Below are 20,746 nucleotides of genomic sequence, written 5' to 3' on the forward strand. Positions count from 1 at the left end.
GGGGTACAACCCTACGCTGCTGTCGGGGCCGCGCCCGGCCCCGCCAGCACCGGCGCCGCCCCCGACAGCCCGGAGAGCCCGACCGCCTGCGGGGAGCGGGTGCCCCCAGCGGGGCGGCCCCGGGAGCAGCCTGCCGCCTGGGGAACCCCACACCCCCACGGATCCGGGGGAGCCCCACGGCCTGGAACACCCCTACACCCGCAGGGACCCGGGAGCACCCAAAGGGACAGCCCTGCACCCACACAGCCCCAGGAGCACCCCAGAGGACACCCCTGAGCCCCCATGGTCCTGGGAGCACCTCAAGAGATACCCCTGCACCCCTTCTCAGCCCTGGGATCGCCCCACACCCAGGGACGCTACTGTACCTGGGGGAGCATCCAAACTGAGACACCCCTGCACCCACACAGTCCCTGGAGCATCTCAAGGGACATCCCTGCACCCGCAGGGTTCCCTGGGATCTATTGCCCTGCACTCATGAACATACCTGCACCCCTGAGAACATCCCACACCAAGACATCCCTGCATTCACTAGTCCCTGGGAGTGCCCCACACCCAGAGAGGTATGCCTGCACCTTCACCTCTGGGAATGCTCAAAGAACCCACACAGGGACATTCCACTCAGGGAGACACCCTACCCAAATGCACCCCTGTGTCCACTCACCCCTGGGAGCAGAGTCTTGTCCCCTCTTTGCTTGAAACAGAGCAAGACTCTCTTAAGTGGGTACACAAAATACTTTTCCTTGACAGCCACATAAGCACCATCATAACCACAATGTGGAGCTCCTGGCTTTGCTATCATGACACTTCTTCCTACATCTTAATCTCAGAATCAAATTTAATCCTGATTTTATCAGGACCGCAAACCCTTAACAACAGGCAGCAAGGTTTCACAGCAGGTAACACAGGAGACCTTCCTCCCTGTGCATAGCAGGGACCTCTTTGCTGGCATAAAGAATCTAAGTCTTATAGACAATTTGGTCTAGGCTCCCAACACAGAGTTTGAAGAGCAGCAAGGTGTGGGCATCCTTAAGAAGTACCAAACAACCTGAGCACCAACTTAAATCTCTCCCAGCATTGGGGCAGATGAAGAACATTTCATGCTCAAGATTAAAAACTTGAACCTACTCTTTATGCTAAGATGAAGCTTGTTATGTCTGTGGTAGAGAAAACTAGTGTTTTCTATGGATTTTTCTCATCCAAGAAATATCACCAGACACTTCACTTAGATAAATAATACAGATTTTATCAGGATTTGGATTTCTGGCACCTCTGCAGTTTGTATCTCTGTTTTATAGGTAATGCAAAAGAATAAATATACTCCTAACTTCCTTATCAATTGGCATTACCGCACTGCTAAGATCCTCCGGTGCTCCTTCCAAAGTGTTTTGAATGTCAGTGTTTCGATTCGGCCAAGTGCTGTTATGAACAGCACCACGTGTGCCACCTGGTGCCAGGCAGAGGTATGGAGAGCTCTTCACCTGCCACTTGGTTTGCTTAAGTTTTCTATCAAAGATTAACACGCACCACACACATACACCCACTCCACACCCACCTACCCCTTTCCAGGGGTGCTTTTCACAAAACAAGCTAGTTGTAAAAAAAATAAGCATGAATGTAAATTCTTTGGCCTGAAAATGTATCTGCTTAATTTGCAGACCTTGAAATCTTCTGCAAATGGTGCCCTTCTTCCACATGAGGCTGTTTCCTTTCCCACCATCAAATTTTACTTTTCTAATGCTTCGTCACCCACCTTCATGATTTGACTATCATTTTTTTCAAAGAACACCATGACCCTCAACAACAAATACATCATCAAACACAGCATGGAGGACACCTGTTTGCCTCATTCATTTGCGCTGCCCAGCAGGACAAGTACAACCCCAAATATTATTTCTTGCTGCCAAGAGAGCTGAGAAGAGGATTTATAAGTCCCTGAGATTTTGCAGTGCCTACTTGTCCCAGCTTTGACTTTCTGGTTGTAAAAGATGGCATTAGGCTTTTGACTTTTGACAATCAAGGGGTGTTACAGAAATTCTCATTATTAGGTATGGCACTTCAGTATGACATGAAAGGCTGGTGCTGGGTAAAAGATGGGTTATGGAATTGATTCCTGTGTTCACTGTATCTCTGTTCAGAAGAGCCTCCTGGCATTCTGGAGTCCAAACAGTGTTGCTGGTGTTACCAACTCTGGAGAAGCCCGGTTACTGTGATCTGTGAATGCCACTTCTCTGTGGCAGCTTCCAAAGGCATGTGGCAGCTGGGTGAGAAGAAGTGATTCCCTGATGCAGCCAAGTCCCCTGGAAAGGTCTTCCAGTCCAGACAGGCAACCTCACTGCCCTGCAAGAGGTTTTAGAAGCTAACAGACCCACCTGCTGAATAGCTACACCACTTGGCATATATTAAGGGTCCTCTGTGCTGATATCATGACATGAACTAATGAACCAAGCTACTAGCGGTCTGAGTAGGAGGTGACTTTGGCTGCACACATCTGTTAATCATAGCTGTAGGAAAAAAAAAAATTAAAACAAAACCAAAAAACCCAACCTCCAGTATCTTTCTACTCCCATTCTTACTGCTACCAGCAGCTATTTATTGCCTTATCTTTGATTCCTGCCGACATACACAAGGCCTCTCAATGTGGTGTGCAAACCCTAAAAGTGCCAGCAGAAGCTGAGCACAGTCAAGAGCTGTTTTCAGGATGCAGGGGTTTGTCTGCACTCAGGTACAGGATTTCCATTCCTTCCAAATTGAAAAGTGCCTAGCATCACAGAAAGCCTGGCTGACTTTTCCACATCCATCTCTGGCCCACTGGAGGTGGTTTGAAGCCTCAGCCTTCAGTCAAAGGCATCCTGGATAGAATAGGGGCTCCACCAGGAAGGCTAATCACAGCCAGAGCCTCCACCCACAGACCATGTCTTGTTCTCCCTGGTGAGCACTAGGCTTGCACTACTGAGGAGAGTGAGAATATCAGGGGATTTCTGTCTGTGCTCCTCTGTCAAGCACAGCAACTCTATGGGTGCACATGCTGATCCCCTCTGATCAATTTGCTTTGTCTTTCTCTCTTTCTACTAAAGCAGGCATTTGACACAAGTAATGTTTCCCAACTGCTCATCCCTCTAGTTTTCACTTAATGTCCCAGGAAGGAGAGTTAGAATATGGGAAAATCCATGACTGTCACTTGTTTGTTGCTCCTAACTGTGCTTTCCTAGGGTTCTTCCCATGTGGCACTAACAGCTGGTATCTCAGTCTGTTACCATTTCAATCAAACTCCCAAAATGCAGACAAAGAGACTATGTTTGGGAAGGAGACATTGCTTTATTTGATTGTGTGCAGAATCAGTCAACCGGGGAACATTTCCTAAATCAAGTGCTCCATAGCTCATAAACCTGAACATATTTATACACTGAAGCTTACATCACCTGCATAAGTGGCCTTACACATCACATCCTACCTATCTGCTGTATTTGCACAATGCTGACATTACAAAACGAAACTACGTGTGTGGGGGGACCTCAGGTGTCATTGGTGGTCACTTGGTTAGGTGCCCCCTTGTCATTCCAAGGCAAAGTTCACTTTAGGCCTCTTCTGCTGTTAATGTTCTTGCCAAATGCTGTTGCAAGCATGTCCTGTGTCTTTTGGTCTCTCATCCTGACCTTGTGAATGTTTCACTTGAGTGATTAAGGCTGCACAAAAATAGCTGGTAAGGTGACTGCAGAAGAATAGCTCTAAACATACTACATAGGGCTTTTTTTAACCCTTACTGGTAACAGGCCCATAAAGAAAGGCAGGGCCAGGCAAAAAAACCATAGAGCCACCTACACACGTATCTGTGTTAGAAATCTTATCAAGTCGCAATTAATCCAGCTTTTAATAAAATCTTGTTCTTCTGATTTTGTTTATTTTCTTGTAGAAAATAAAATTATCAGTTACATGTTACATCTGGACCTGCAGAAGAAATTGGATGTGTTTCCAGGTGGCTATTCCAGTGAGCCTCTGAGATCATTCAGCTTCATCTGCAGAGGAGAATGCTCAGAGGGAAGTTTAGAGGAGGGATGAAATAAAGCTAAAAATGCAGTTGTTCAGGTAACACTTTACCTGGCACAGATCAGCATGGGCCTTGGGTCCAAAGCAATGAGAGCTATAGTGGATTTGAAAGATCAGGATATTTGAGCTTATCAGGGACATGAATCTTTGCTTGATATGCTCACATCTAGACACATCTGAAATAAAGCTCTAAACACTGTGAAAAATAAAGATTTGCTGCACTTCCATGGATGAATATGTAATAAATGTCCATGAAGTGACAAGAGAGAAAAACAGCACTTGCAAAAATACTCAGATAACACAAACAACAACTAAAAGAGTTAAAAAAAAAAACAAAACAAAAATGCCTCTCCTCCCACTTTCAGAAGTGTGTTCTAAATTACTGTAAGGTTGTTAGAGGTGCAGTGCCCAGCTGAGCAGCAAGGCAGATGCAGCATGCAGTGCCAGCCAGGGTGCAGTGAGCAGCACAGGAACAAGGCACAGAACCAAGGCTGCACCAAGAAGCAGGAAAGTGCAGGCATCTGCCATGTGAGGTCTGACTGCAACACATACATGCACAGGACCACATGCAGAGTGGTCCTGCATGGTGCAGGAGCATCCAAGCAAGGTGTGGGCACAGGGGCATCTGGTGGTCCTTCAGGATGTGTGTCCAGAGTCCAGGGAGGGTATGTCATGTTTGTCATGAGAGAACAGATAGATACCTCTGATCATCCACTAGAGAGACTCAATCTCTTGTCAGTCTCTAGGTAGGGGTTCCCATCTGATCTCATGTGTGGGATGTCACATCGGCTTCCACACAGCTGCAATGCTCCCCAGTCCCTTATGGGCACCTAGCCAGGACTTTTTCCCCTCCCAGTGTAGTAGTCTTTAGTGGCGACAGGGAAGAGGCACCTGCATGTTGCAAGTCTGCAGAGAGGGTCTGGGAGCTGTGCCCCTAGCAGTGCGTTTTATGAACATCTGTAGGGCACAGGACAGTGTGCACATCCACAGCCTGGGGCAAAGGTGTTGAGGTGCAGCTGTGGGCATGGGCAATTTGCAGTGCACATGTGGGATGAAAGGGAACAAGAAAGCATCTGCAAGAATCATGTGCTTATCTGTCCTGTGAGTACAACATGAGTAGCAGTGAGCTGGAGCATGGAGAACAGCATGTCCCTGGAGCAGGGGCAGAGCTGTGTACCTCAGGGTGGGTCAAGAGGGGACTGCCTGGGCATAGGCACAGTGCTCAGCTGCATACAGTGAGAGGCTGATTTCTGTGTGATGCAGTTTTGGTAGCACTGGTGCTGTGCCCAAATGTGGGCTGCTGGGCCTGTTGTTCCCAGCTCTGTGGAGGTGATGACAGTGCTGGTCCTGGCAGTGCAGTGTCTTGACCAACCCTAGTATTGCTGATCCTGGTCCCACTGCTCCGCTGGTATCCTGCCCAGATTATGCTGATGCCAGCACTGGCACTGTAGTGCAATGTACCAGTCACTTGCTGGTGGTGCTAATGCTGGTCTTTGCCCGAGATCGCTGGAGTAAAAAATCCCCAGGCCAGGGGAGTTGACTTCACTGCCAGCAAAGGGCAGTGCCAACCCAATGCTGGCCACAGTGGGTGACGTTTCCAGTCCTAGTGAACAGCAATGCCAAGCCCCAGGCAGATGTGCTGACTCTGGACTTGGTCCCAACAGTACATTGCCCAGCAACAAGCTGAAGGTGCTAGTGACAGTCTAAGGCCCAATGGGACAGTTCCTGGTGAGACAGTCCCAGGATCGTAATGAGGGTCCTGGTCTAAGCGCTGCCCCTGTACAGTCAGTGCCAGCGCTGGACCCGATGCCCGAGCCAGCCGCCCTCTGGTGATGACAGTGCTGGTCCCAGCAACACAGAAACGACCCTTGCAGCAGCCCCCGTCCTGGCAATGCCCGTGACGGTGCCGGCGTTGCAGGTCCCGGTCCCAGGGCGGGGCATTCCCCTGCCTGCCCCGCTCCCTGGGCGGTGCTGTGCCGTGCCCAGCCCCACGTTACTGCCGTGCCTAGCCTCCCGTGTCCCAGCGCGCTGCAGAGCCCAGACCAGGGTGCCGGCAGCGCAGTGCCCCGTGCCGGTGCGGCGTCCAGTTCTACGGCGGGGCCGGTTGCCGGGGGTGGCGGGGCGGGCCCAGGGCGGGCCCGGCCGGAGCGGGGGCGGCCCGCGGGTGATGTCAGGCTGATGCTGTCGGTGCGGCGCGCGGTGCATTGTGGGCGAATCCCGCCGCCCGCCGCGGCTCCGAGGGGGAGGATGCGCCCCGGGCCGGCCAGCCCCACAGCCACAGCCACAGCCAGAGCCGCAGCGCGCCGGGCCGGCGGCACCGAGCCCGGCAATCCCCACTGAGGAGCGCGGGGTATGCGCTGCCCACGCCGGCCACAGCGGGAGGCGCCGGCGGCGGCGGGGCCAGGTGAGCCGGACCGGGCCGGGCCGCGGCGGCCGTTGCGGTCACTGCTGGGGGAGGGGGCGTCCCGCTAGCAGCTCGGGCATGAGGGGCCGTGGGCTGCACCGGGCCGAGCCGGGCCCCTCCACGGTTATGCGCGGGGCACTGTGGGAACTGTAGTTCACCCCGCAGCGCGGTGCCGCCTGCGAAGGAGATGGGTACTGCGTGTGGGACTCAGATTCCCAGAATGCTCGCGGAGCTGGGCGGGCCCGAGGCGGAGTGACGGGCTGGCGCCGCCAATGAGACGGCGGCCCTGGGTGGGGCGAACCATCTGCTGAGAGGGGCGGTGGAGCGGGAGGGGTGGAGGAAGGCGGTGTGCCGGCAGCTGCAGTGCAGGGGCGGACGCGGCCACCTCCTCGGCGGGGGGAGGCGGGGCGGCCCGAGGTGAGGGGCAGAGCGGGACGTGTGGGGCGGTGGCGGCTCCTCTTGCCCCCGCCCCGCCGCCTCCTGCCCGGGCTGGCTGCGGGCCGGCTGGTGCCGGGGCTCAGGGAGAGGCTCGGGGGGTGCCCGCCGGGGAAGGAGGGGCGGGCGGTGGCCTCGCAGGGGCGCTGGCAGCGTCGCCTGTGTCGGTGGGCGGCCTGAGCTGGGGTGGTGCTCCCTCCCCACACGCCTCGAAAGGCTCCGCCGAGGAGGGGATGGTGCTTGGTGGCTCCGCTGCCCTCCCGGCCCCCGGTGCCGGGGTGAGGGCTGAGGTGCGAAGGCAGCCGGCGGCCTTGTGGCGAGGGGGTGGGCAGGGGCCTGCGGGGGCTCCTCAGGTGAAGCCGGGGAGGGTGTCGGCTCTGCCAGCGAGGGCAGGCTGATCGCTGGGGCGAAGGGACGAGCATCCTTCCAGGTGTCACTAAGTGCCTGTGCAGCCGGATGCTAGAAAGCCAGCTGGCTCATCTCGTAGGGTCTTTTGGGGAGGGAGCGTTTTCATTGTGTTATTTTGGGATGACTCTTTGGTGCTCGGGTTTGAGGCGGGAGGCAGACAGCTCCTTCTCATAAGCTTTCACGGGGAGGGAGAGTTTACTCCTGTGTGCACGTTGTCATGTCTTCTGCAGCTTTTTAGCTTGGGAGTCTGCAGCCATTGTGTCTTTATTGCTAGTGGTCCACAAGTTTGCATCGGCGAATATGACTGTAGTCATGCTTTGCCTGCGTACTGGTAGAAGAGGTATCCAGTAACCTGGGTATGACCCGCTGACAACTTTGAAGATGAACACCATGACCTTGAAGTGTGTCTTGTATTTAACGAGTAACCAGTATGCTGTATGAAGCGCTGGAGTGACACTGCTGCTCCAGCAGTGTTGCTGAACTACATGCATGCCAAGTTAAGGCCTCCCTGTGGTTTTTTGGGGAGCAGGAATTTCAGTACCTGTTGGTATCATGTTTCTGAGCAGTCCAAACCAGCTGTGTATTAAAATCTTTCTTCCATATTTTAGCCTTGCAGGGAGGATTTACGTACAATATGATAGAATGAAATGTTTCCCACTTTTACCATTGCACATTTATTTCTTTATATTTCTTTTTACTGTCACTGAAAATGTTACCTTTTAGCAAGAAACTACTCAGTGAGTGACAACAGAGATTTTCAGCCCAAGAGCTTTGTATTTAACCTCATGTTGTGTGTGAGATAGGGTGTGCTAATATTCCCTCAACAGTAACCGGTGCTATGCCTATACAGGGGCTACTGCCTCACTGGTAACTATTGACAACATTTCGGTGTATCAGCTTCTTTTTGAGACCATGTCTGGTCTTGAAAGGATCAGAGGGTCAACTTAGGAATTCAGTGTTAATGTTTTGCCTCTTTCTTTGCCTTTGTGTGCCAGTGATCACCCAGTTCATAAGAAGCATCCTTATGCTGTTGTATGTAGGATCAGAAACTTTTGAGGTGCAATGAATGGTGTATGCGCTGTCCACTGCTCTTACTTCTGCCTTCTTTGTGCTGTTGCATGCTTTATAAAAATCTCATTCTTTTGGGAGTGGACAAAGTTCCTCTTCTCTAATTGGCAAAGCAAAACACTGGAATTATCATTCCCTTGTAGGATAATTTTATCAGGATCATTCTTGAGAATACCTGCCTTTTTTTTCTTGGAATAGTTAGCAAGAGGAAACTTGAATCCATATCTCTTGGTCCTCAGAAAGGAGTGTCTCTGGTGTCAGGAAATATATTTCGCTAGCTCCCACTGCTGATGCTTATTAACTGCAATTTGTTTTGATTTCCTTCCCTTTTCCTTTCCATCCCAACCTGACTGTTTGTTGGCTAAGGCAAGTGTATCTCTAAACTGCAACAGGCAGCATGGAGCTCTCTTCCAATGGAAGCAGGTGGTAATCCTTGTTTTTGAAATCAGGAGTGGTCAGAGAAATCCATGAAGAACCAAATCCCTCTTCATTTTTAGTGCTGGGATCCCATCATGCTGTTTGTTGGCCTCACTTACAGAAATATTGCCACATCACTTTGTAGCGTATTAGACCCACTACTCATTTGAGTCTGTCTGTGGGCTCACCTCTTCAATTGTGTCCTGTTGGTTTTATGCCTTGGTCTGGTCTTATTTATGTGTGTATCGCTGTGTAGGCTCCAGATAAACTGCAGGTATGGCTCCCCCCTCCTGAGAAAGTCCTGGATTAGATTAATTTTGCCAGAGCTCCATAATGACCTTCCAGTAACATTGGTTCACTTTGAAAAAAGAGCAGAAGACAGAAAATACAGCCTTGGAGAGATACATATCTTTATAATGTCCTCAAGGGTTTTGTAAACTCTTTCCTCATTTTTAGGGGTTTGTTGGTATCTTCTTTGGATACTGCAAGTCACAGCCCAGTGTTTGCTGGAGTGATTGTGGAAGTACAATTATTACTTCCCTCCCGTTCTTCCATAAAAAATGACCCCCAAAAGTGGGTTATCCTCTAAAACCTGAAATCTCTTTACATGTTATTGTGAGATGTCCTCCAATTGGAATATATGTTAAGATTGCTTTCAGAGAGAGGAGTAAAGAGAGACAGCTATGAGACCTCGCTCCCTAGGGCAGCGAAAGAACAGGAAAATGTATGGACTTTTTGAAGCATTAGGAAGGAGATGTGAGAAGAGAGGGAGACCATGTGATTTCTACACCATGCATCTGGACCCACACTGAGACACACTCACCTGGAAGAGTCTCAGCAGCTACAAACGGGGCAATGGCAGTCCTCTGTGTCATGCAAGACCAACTGTTGTCTTCTCCACAACAGTGCCCAGGTACAGGCCCATGGCAGTTATCCCACAAAATACGGGAAATGATCTCACAATAGGAATGTCACTTGGAACTCAAAGTATCAGCTGTTTTTTCACATTAACTTTTCCATTTTTTGGAGATGAGCAGATAAATCAATGTATTAGACTTGATGAGGGGGAAAAATATTGCCATGCTAGCTTTTTTCATCAAACTCGTGATCCCTTTTTGTCTTACCCACTTCCACACCATTATCTATTAAATCTTCTGCACTACTCAAGAGCCATTTACATGGGAAAGTATCTTTTTTTGTAGCTGAAAAGGAAGACATTGACAGCGTGATGGACTGTACATGTAATCAAATGAGATGTGCTTGGAAACCCTTTCCTTTTGGTGTCAAGCTATGTCATCTTTAATTTGGTGAACAATATGAAAGGAACAAATTGCACATCCTGGACTGACTCCAGCTGTATAGGCGCAATGGGGATCAGAGAGAGTGCTTGTGGGTGCAGATTTCCTCTTATCTGGAGAAAAAGGGCAGCCCAACCTTAAGAAAGAGATTTAGTGTCAGCCGTGACAGATGGAAGTAGTTTCCTTGTTGTTTGTGTGACAGTAAATGTTAGGAAGCTCACCGTCAACCTGGAGGCTGTATGTATAGAAAGCTTTGGTGGCCTGCCTATCAGATACGAAAAGACTGCAAAAGGGATAAGGAGAAGTTGATGTCTAGTGAAGAGGTTTTTATTACAAGATTATAAATGCCACTGCTCAGGCCAAAACCCCATATTGCTCCAGTCTTTTTTCTACCAGTGGCGAGGAGATGATGCTTAAGGAAAGTCTGAGAAGATATGCATAAAATGCTTGCCCTAGTTATACCCTTCATGGTGTGGCAGTCTGCAGTTTTTCAGTCTCTCTGTTTATTAGCCTGAAGAATTTCATATGTTCACATACAGTGTCATTTAAAGCATGTAATAGCACTCTGTTGTGAAACCTGTGCACTTCTGTTTTCCTCTTGTAGCTTTAGAGAAACTTTCATTTTATCCTGGGACATCGTAATTTTTAAGGCCTTCCACCTGATACCATACCAGAAGCTTTGGACTATCCAGAAACATTGTTATTTGTGACATGGCCCTATCAGCTTGCTAATTCTTTCTAAAAGCTCATAGCGCTACCTATCAGGTCTCTAAATCATTGTTTCCCCCCCTGCTCATCAGTTAGTTTTATTTTTCATTTTCAGTTTTCTGAACATGTCTGGTGTGGAAGTAAGACTGCTCTGATTTTCCAGATCCTCTACAGAGCCCTTTAAAATAAACATCAACCAAAAATTCTTGGAATTTTCTTTAATATTTTTTCTTTATTCAGTTGTTCCATTTCTTGACTGTCAGTCACTCAGCAGACTGGCTGGCTGGCCTCTTGTCAGTTAGGTGTGGAAAACACATAGTTTTTATTGCTGGAAATTTGCCTCACCTCTTCAAAATAATCAGGAAAAAAATACCATATGTAACTTGGAAGAACTTGTTCTGTTTTCTTCTTTCATGCACATCTGTTTTTGAAACACTTTTTGTTCATGCAATAAGACAATCACAACTAAAATCAAGCAGTTTGAAGTACCAAGAAGTTGCACTATCCAAATACTTCCCCCCCCCCCCTTTTTTTTTAAAGGTGATGTATTTATGTTCTTACTAAGCAAACTTGAGTTACTGTTGAGTTATAAAGCTACTATTTAAAGTTTCATCATGGCAACATGTCCTGATCTCTATGAGGAAACTGAAGTTCTCCATTGCTGCCCGTTTCCCAAAGGCAGAGTCCATACAGTCACCCATGGCAAATCACAGTTGCTAGTTTATTCTTGGCTGATGAGGTAGTTCTACATTTTTGTTCCATCTAGGCTTGGTGCAATTCATTTATCTGTCTCCTTTGAGTCTTTTTTTGTTTGTTTGTTTTTTGTTTTCTTTTAGTATCTAGTACTGTTCCTCCCCTTGAGTGATCTGGACTTTTTCTGTGTTCCTTGTTGCTTGGAGCACTGGAGAATGCCACCCTCTTAACCAGTTCCTGGGGTACATGCTACTCCATGTTCTCCCTTGGATACATACATCCTAGCTCTCCACCTCACTTCTGAGACTTATTTCATCTGCTTGGTTTTTTGCATCCCATTTATATGTAACACAAGCCTAAAATTGCTCTTTGGGACAGGGGTGTCTCTTCTAAAATTCTACCCATTTGTTTCCCTGTCTGCCCATAGAAGCTAAAGAACTTGGGGCTTAATCCAGGCTGTCATTTTTGGCTTTTATACCACTGAAAGCCATACATTCATGCTTGCCAGCTTCCCTCTGGGGTGATCTAGAAATGGCATCTCTGGATTAGATCTCACAGCATGTTACCTCTGACTGTGACCAATGCTGAATGCCCAGGAGAGAGCCAGAGGTTGGAGCTGGTGGGCAGTGCCAAGGGCTGATCTCTCAGAGCTCAGTTTCTTTCAATTCAGTGATTCTGGTCAGAGATTTTTCTCATTGTATTCCATTGTCCTCCACTGTTTGTTGGTTTTGTTTTGTTTTTCTTCAGATTTGTTTTTCTGAGTCTTTCTTGTTTGTTCTGGGTGATTTTGTTTGGTTGTTGTTGTTTTGGGTTTGGGTTTGTGGTTTTTTGTTTGGTTTTGTTTGTTTGTGTATGTTTTTGATTAATTTATCCAGTTCCTTGGGCTCTGTGTAATTGCTAACCTCTACTGTGTCTTGCAGCAGGTTGCTGCAGAGCTCCTCTGTGCTTTGCATTTGTTTCAAGCATGTCACCTGCTAGAGTTTCCAGCTGCTGTTACTTTAACACAATAGGAAAAGCTGATAACAGTAATTTCTTCTTCACCTTCTCGGTGCAGAACTTGGTTGTGTTGACCTCAGTCATATCAGATCTCAACTGGTTCTTTGTAAGAATCTGCCTGCCAGCACCTGGTGTGCTACCCTTGCACCTGACTGGCATGTGGCTATGTTGTCCTTTCACCTCACAAATTCAGGTGTCTGCCTGCCAGGTATCTGAGTTGCTTCTGCAGCCTCCCTGTTCCTCTGCCCAGCAGGTTCGGTATTCCTGGTGGAAAAGGATGGGATACCACTATGTGGTTGGCAGGTTTCACCAGCAGGATCATAGCTAGTTGCCGTAAGAACTATTGCCCCAAGGTGTCATCCTCTCATGGGAGAATAGTCTGAAGTTCTCTCTTCCCCTTCCTCAAACTCTGACTTGTGCAGTTCATCCATCCCTAATGTGGAAAAAACAATACTATCCTCCTAATGCATGTGACATATGTGCATATATGCAGTGTTGTGCTTGCAGTGCTTACAGTGCTTGAAGCAGACTATAGCCATCTCACCTTTCTACTGCAATACTGCCTGCTTCCCAGTTTTCCAACCTTTTTGAAGGCAGTGTAGAGCAATCTGTAAGTAGTTCTGATGCTTCCCTCTTAGTGTAAGTGGGTTTCATTTAATTTCTACAGCTAGAAACTAAGAGCTTCATAGTCTTCTTGACATATAGCTTAAATTCTTGATATATGTCCTGTTCACTCAAACAAGGAGATGGTGTAGCTGTCTAATACTTTTAGCTCCATATAGGCATTGGCACAATGTTCCTTTTGAGTGGAAACTCCATTAAGTTGTATTTTGTTTCAAGTTGCTTGTTTGCTGAAGTACCTCAGTCAAAACACAGAAGTCACCTTTGTGGTGACATTTCGTTACGAGACTTAGAGTTTTTGAATTAATTATGTCTTGAATTATTTAAGCAGAATCTAGCTGCAAGAGACTCTAAAATTTACTTATTTACTTAGGGGTTGTGCAGGTGATTTACCAAAACTAACTGGTTGTTTTAAATTTTGCTTTTCTTGAAAAAATTATGGTAGCCTTAGAGTTACTCCACTGCTTTTAAGAAATAGTGGCTGAATCCTGTAATCTTATGGAAGACTGGGTGGTTCCTGCTATGTGAACAAACGTGGAACACAGCTTGGCTAAGGCTGAAATGGAGCTGAGGTACTGCTTCTCTGTGGTGCTGGCATTTGAGCTTGACAAACTACAGTGAACTGGCCCATGGTGGAATCTTGAGTACAGGAGTTGAGAACTGGCACAAGAGAGAGAGGAGCTGTTTCTTACTCTTGCAGGTAGGTTTTTAGGTTGGCTAACCAGGAACCTGAAGCTGTGGGTCTCCAGTATCAACATCTGTTTGTAGGCTTTATGGAAGAGGAAATGTAGGTAATGAACCATTGATTCTCAGCTTTCATTCATTAGTGTCTAAGCACCCAAAAATGTGACATTTGCTTTTGTTGGGGTTTTTTTGTCTTTGTTTTTGTAATTTGCAGAAGCTAAAGCATGCCTTTTTAAAGCATGCTTTAAAGCGAGGCTTGATCTGAAAAGATCAAGAGATCTAGAATCCACCATTTCCCTTGTTCTAGGTCCTATCCTTAAGGAAAGCTCCCATGAAAAACTAATTTGCAGTTAGGCTTCAGTTTCTAGCAGAAGATGAGCTAGAATGGAAGAACCCTTCAGTTTCTTAAACCTTCATCATAGAAAGTACTTCTTTGCTATATTAATTTTCAGTGTGGCTTTTGCATAAGGTACATGCATTTTGAAGAGTTCGATTTTCAGGTGGCTGGAAGGCATCTTTCAGCCTTTTCTCAGTGACTATGAGGCATGGATGCTGGCCCCTTACCAGAGTCCACTGCCTCTGCAATTGTAGGCAAGGACAGAATATCCTCTCTTACTTTTTACTTTTCTCTGTAACCATGTGGTGTTCTGTCTGCATGACCTGGATAACCTAGAGACATCCAAGCATTAATTTGATTGCATTAAGTATTTTGTGGAAGCTACACTTTTTCTTTCTGCTGTTCTTCATGTCCAGAAAGAATCAGGAGTGGCTGCATATCAATCAGCGATGAGGCCTGTGGGTCTTTGTACAATACACTAACTGGAAAAAAAAAAAAAAAAGAGAGAGAGAGAAAGAAAGATGTAGGAAGTGGAAATAGTGGAAATGCAAAGGGCAGGTAGTCAAATATTTTCTCCCTGTTGTGACAGTGTCAGGGAAATGGCAGCATTTGGGTTCTAGGACTCTGGTCTCTCTGGTGGTTTAGGTCTCTGTAGCCTAATTTTAAGTTTGAAACAGAATAACATAAAAATGACAGAAGCTGTTATTTTTATTGTGGTGGTTGCTTCTTTTGTGAAACAGATTTTCTTTAGCCTTGCTACCTGTGTCTCTGATTGTGATGAAATGATGTACATCTTTTCCCTCTCCAAACCCCCTAGGCTGGACTTGAACCAGTAATTGTTTTGTCTGTGGATTATCATTACAAGTGTTCACCAGTAGCTAGTTCACTCTGGCAAATTGAGCACAATGCACAACTACCCATTTCAGGTTCAGATAAATTTGAAAAGCTATCACCTTTGGCCAGTTCCAGTACAAAATTTTTTTTCTATAACTTTACTATATCTATGAATAGAAATAAAATTGTTTTTATGTTCAAATATGACATAAGTTTTAGGTGCTTTTTTATAGAAAAAAATGTTGACCATCTGTGTTCTGTAACAGCAAATTCCTAGGATCCAGTTACCTGGCATAGCACTGGCAAATTGAGTGTCAAAGTACAAATATGGTTTATTAGAGCAAACCTGTCCTAAGGAATATTTTGAAGATTTTTTTTTTTAATTATTTTTTTTTATTCCTGAGAATAATATTCAAGGGACTGGCATGAGATGGCTGGTGTAAGATCTGATAGTAGAGTGAGAAGATGCACGCCTAAGTCATAAAACTGTTTAACTTGACAGATAGGAAAACTCAAGGATGGGAAACTGTTGTCCCAAAATTTGGTCTATTTACCTGGTGTGCAATAGTCTGATCCACACACAGAGCTGAGGTACTCCTTTTTTTCAGGTCTACATCGAAAGGGGTGCTAGGTGGTAAATCCAAAAACCTACTGCAGCTTCCCCATAACACAGGATTTCTTTAATACAGCATAATATGCAAAATTACTTTATTTCTAGGTATACCAATATCTTTTGCTTACATAACTGGTTAACTAGGTCTTTGCTTCTACAAGTAGCACTTCTGCTTTTTACTACATATTCTCAGAGGATAAGGGGTTTGTGTGACTAGGGATCCTTCCAGTGTAAGGGAGGGTATTGAACTATGTTTAAAAAGTGAGTTCTTGGTAAGTTTAATTAGTCATTGCTTTCTGTTACCTTTATTGCTTAAGGCTAAAGACATCAGTGGTTACTATCTTCCATTCAACTCTTCTTCACACAAAAATATGCTCAGTAAACACCCCCTTCCATCAGTCATACTGACCTGTCTTTTTCGACATCAAAATGATTATTTGCATGGACTGGGAGAACACAAGCAGGTACTGACAGCTGTGGACTAGATGGCATCATTGACACATGTGGAAACGGCTTATATAGAAGCACTCCAAACCAGCTTGTAAAAATCTTTTGTAATCTTAGTACTACCATTTCTCCTTGGAAACTAACACACAGCAGTGCAGAAAGAAATTTAACATACAATGCTTGCATATATAAGAGTTTTCATATATCCTTCCTGGAAGTTCAGACATAGAAAGAGATGCAACCCACACCCATTATCTGCTTTGCTGTTATTGTTTTCTTTGTTGTTTCTATCTTTAGATAATTACGAAGGAAACAAATTCCTCTAGAACTGCAGACCCTTCAAATAACAATGGAATTTGTGCTTCCAATCTAAAACCAAGTTTTCCACCTCTGGGGACTCTTAGCTTTGAGAAAAAGCTGAAGCAACTGTTGAATATGGTTGAGAATGCACTGGGATTTCTCAAGAGGCAGAAGAAAAAGTGGGTCAGCCATGAGGACATTACCTTGGGGCTGTCTGCAAACTAAAAAGTGGTGAGGCTGCAGATCAGAGAATGAAATGGTGGATTTGCAAGTGTAAAAGGAAGGTTGAACATTTTCCCCTGAGCATGCTCCAAATAGGGGGGTAGAGTTCTCCTCAAAAATAGGAAAAATGGTTACAGAAGGGTTGTAGAGAGATGATTTAAGGGACTGAGAGTTGGCATGATGAAACATTTTTGTCAGTTCCAAGAAATCTCTTCCATGTAATTACAATCAGAATCTCTGCTGTGGCCAGTGGTGGGATCGAAAGCTGCAAAAATTTTGTCCCAATTACTCTCATTTAGTCTGATGTGATGCATCACTGCAGCAAGTGGCTGTTGTCCCACTTATCCTAATTTTTATTAAATTTCGTATAATTCTTGGCAGCATGAAGTCTGTGTGGCAAATCTATACATGATTTTCCCCTGCAAAATGCCCTGCCTTCCAGAACTTGAATCAAAATATCAAATCTCTGTTATGTTCTTCACCTGTTCCTGTTATGTTCTTAACCTCTTTATATTTTTCACAAGGTTATTTAATATTTTATAATTATGCTGACTGTGTCTGTCATTAAATTATTTGAATGGGTAAGATGAGCACTGTTTTCCTGGGAATTGAGTTGCAGTTAAATGTTTATTGTTAACAGACCATAATATTTGCCTGCTAAATTAGTAGAGGTGAAGCTGGTTATGAGGGGTTTCCTGGGGTGTTAAGTTGAATTTTCTGCTTGGATCAAAAACTGGAGAAACTCTTATCAGCGAGATTGGTAGAAGATCCTAGTCTTTCCTCTCAAACTTTCCTGCTCTCCATTTTTTAGCTTTGCTGCTGGATGTATTTGGAGAGCATTAAGATCACGTAAACTGCCAGTAGTGCAGGCGTGCTCATCTGGTGTGTTCCTAATGATTTGTTGTCATAATTAACTGTTCTGGTTCTCCCTGTAGATAGATGGTTTTTGCACAGAAATTACTGGTGTGTCTGACTGCTCTGTAATGTAGGTGAATACCATCTCTGGCAGTATAAAATTATGTGCTTGACGGTTTTGTGCTTTGTGCTTTTATGTGCTTTGCTTACATAAGATGTAAGCAAAACAACAAAACACTGTGCAGGTAATAATATATTAAGTTGGCTGTGCAACCAGGTAGTCATAAACATACTGTCAAGGTGCATCTGTTATAATATTAAATGTATTTATGTATGCTCTGTTCAATGCAGCCTCACGTTAGCTGAGAATCCAGACCTATCTGTCTCGATTGCAGAGTTTTTTTGAGAGGATTTTTTTTTTGCTTGGTTGGTTTGTGGGTTTTTTGGTTTTGTTTTTCCACATCATAGCTACATCACTCCTCAGTGGTCATAAACCTTTCAAAGGTGAAAAACAGTCCCAGTATCTTACAACCTCACCTTCAGATGTTTTCTTTTCTACAGAAATTAAATGCAGTAAATAGCAAATTTAGAACTTGTAAGGCTGATGCCCTTGCATATATATGGGAAGAATATGACACAGAGGAGACTTAAAGCCACAGCTGCTGAGAGCTGAGCCTGCTCTTTAAGCAGCGTTTGCTTCAGCTGAAGCAGGCAATGAAGGAAGATAAGTGTCTTCAAGGAACAATTTGGAACCTTTTGAGCTCCTGCTGTCAGACCTATCCTAACAGCATATGACTTGTTTTTATTTGCTGTTCAAAGTTCACCTAGGAGGTAAGGTGAGAAGCACCTAGGAGGAGCTTCTCACCAGGGCTGAGAAGCTGTTAGTCCAGTGCACTGTATTTTTTTTTTTTAATTAACTTGTTTCCTGTACTTTCATACACATTTCTACCCTAAAAAGATAATCAGTGCATGGTTCAACTTACTATTCAAAGACTTTATCTTTGTTTGCTTTATTGTGAGGGATTTTATTTTTGTAATTAGCATTGTGTTTTGGAAACAAATTAAGTTTGTTAAACAGTGAGGGATGCCCAGTGTGTGCAGTTATTGCTGCCATTAGCTGAGCCTCAGTCCCACTGCTTAGTTGCAATTGAAAACGCCGCTGTTTTTCTTTTTTTAGTATTTCTCACTCTTAGTCCAATTTTTTATATTCTTCTCCTTTTCCCCACTCCATCTGTTTAATTTTGGCGTAATGCCTGTTGGTAATAGCAAAGTTATGCTTAAATTCTATTTACAACTTTTGTTTGTTTGTTCCTCCCATGAAAATACTGAATGGAGAGAGAGACTACTTTATGGGTGTTACTTGGGTTTGCAGATATTTAACTTCTGTCTCCCCTAAAAAGCTGTGCTTTCCATCAGCTTTCTGAAACACCTTTGTCATCTTCTTTGTAGATGGATCCCATGTTCATGGTAGGAAATTTGTTCGCATACAGAGGGTCGTGGGCAACTTCAGTCTAAATAAACTTCAGGTGTTCTAATTATTTAATTTGTAGGCTTGCAGAGGTAAGGAAGTGTTCTGAAATAAAGGGGGATATTGCAATTCCTCCACAGTGAGATTAAGATGTTTAAAATAATCCAGGATATAAAGCATATAAAAAGACTCTGCAGAATGCTTTTTTTACACCTTCACTGATATGTGAATTCAAGGCTCCCTAAGCTAAGGATGGAATATATGGATGTAACTGTTTTAAGGATTTCTTTATTACTAATTTTAGTGAATTTTTCAAGTCACTTTTTGAATCCATGTAACCTCTCAGCACCTGCATCAAAGATTTCTTCAGATTAACAATTCGTATGAAGTTACTTTTGCTTGGTCTAGTTTGTCTCCCGATGAACACAAGTGTGAATAAGGCAGATGAGTTTGATGTAAGATTCTGCTACACTAATTGCACCATAAGGCCTTGCAATACTTTCCTCCTAAGACTGTTGCTGTTGCCTATCCCAGTTATGACTCCTCTGTTGGGTCTTGATTTTCATGTCAGCTAAGTAATTGCTGCTGTAGTGCAGATTGTTGTATGAGGAGAGAAATAAGGAAACCATTTGTCTGCCAGTGCTGTTGGCTGAGATGGAAGGAACAGCTAGCAGAGCACTGTGTCAGGATATATCATAGAATTGTAGAATTGGCTGGGCTGGAAGGGACCTCTGAGATCATCAAGTCCAACCCTTGATCCACTACCACTGCTATAATGAGGCTTATTAGCCTGTTTTAGCATGATTTTTTAAGATTTCTGCTTGGGGTTTTTTAAAACTCAGGCTTAAAGTATACAATTAAGGTATAAAACTATAAAGGTTTTCCAGTATGGACTGAGTGGAGATAGCAGTATGCAAAAGTTGATCCCACACTTGTTCATGCTGAGGTCTGCCAAGAGACAGGATTTGATCCTGTTGTCACCATTTCTTTCTCACAGCTGCTTTTGTTTCTGCTTCACTTGCTATTTCTAGGAGGCCAGTTTTACAGAATCTGAAGACTGTTCAGCTTTCTTGCCTGTCTTCATGGGAAAGAGGTGCAATCTTGTGCATTTCCTATAGGAGAAGACATTCTGCAAGTTATCTTCTCACTCTCTTCAAAATTATGTCTGTACATTTTAAAGCTAAAAGTGATAAGGATAGATGTCGAAGTTCGTATGCTTGGTCACCCTTTGAATCACGAGCAGCTTTACTGGAGTTCAAGAAGGATATAATCCTTCCACCTGTCCTCCAGTTCCCCGTAACACCACTTAACATTTAACACGTGGAAATGATCCTCCCTGGTGTGTGTTGGGGAAGATGTGGTAGCACATTACCGCTCCCCCACTGACCATTTCTTTGCCAGCTCCCTTCTGTAGCTACATTAGTAAATCCAGCTCTAGGAGGGGGCTGGCTGCAGGCTTTGGTGCCAGTCAAACAATATTTACACTATATTTAATTGATTTAGAAGGAATTAGAATAACGTGTCAGTTAAAAGCCTTTCTTTGTGACTCCTGAAGACCTAGGTTAACAAGTGTCACATATTGCCATGCGTGTCAGCAATGCTTTAGTGTTAGTCGGATAAACCCTTGGTCCGTAGGCCTGAACAGGTTTCTGCAGTATTAGTACTGCCTCAGGAACAAATTTTTGGTATGTTAACTCTGCTCTGTGCTGCTGCTGTGATCTATGACAGCTTGACATTTGTCTCAGGTTGTAATTAAATTGGCTTCTGGTCTGGCTGCATCATTTTGGCTGTACCAAAGCATATCCATAAACTTCATTCTCTAGCTCTGTATTGCCAAATGGCTGCTATTCATGGTAGTGCCCAAAAGGACCTTGTTCCATTTCAAAGCTTCTGA

General features: G+C 45.0%; 1 protein-coding gene across 1 annotated transcript in view; it reads left to right on the forward strand.

Moving 5' to 3' along the window:
* The first annotated feature begins 7,105 nt into the window (after positions 1-7,105).
* Positions 7,106-20,746, forward strand: part of TTBK1 (tau tubulin kinase 1) — a 105,408-nt gene continuing 91,767 nt past the window's right edge. Inside the window, exon 1 of the mRNA XM_030447682.1 lies at positions 7,106-7,173. Coding sequence (XP_030303542.1) covers positions 7,117-7,173 — 57 coding nt within the window. The 5' untranslated portion in view covers positions 7,106-7,116. The remainder of the gene's footprint in view (positions 7,174-20,746) is intronic.

Source organism: Calypte anna, chromosome 3, assembly GCF_003957555.1.
Source record: "Calypte anna isolate BGI_N300 chromosome 3, bCalAnn1_v1.p, whole genome shotgun sequence".
NCBI classification, from domain to species: Eukaryota; Metazoa; Chordata; class Aves; order Apodiformes; family Trochilidae; genus Calypte; species Calypte anna.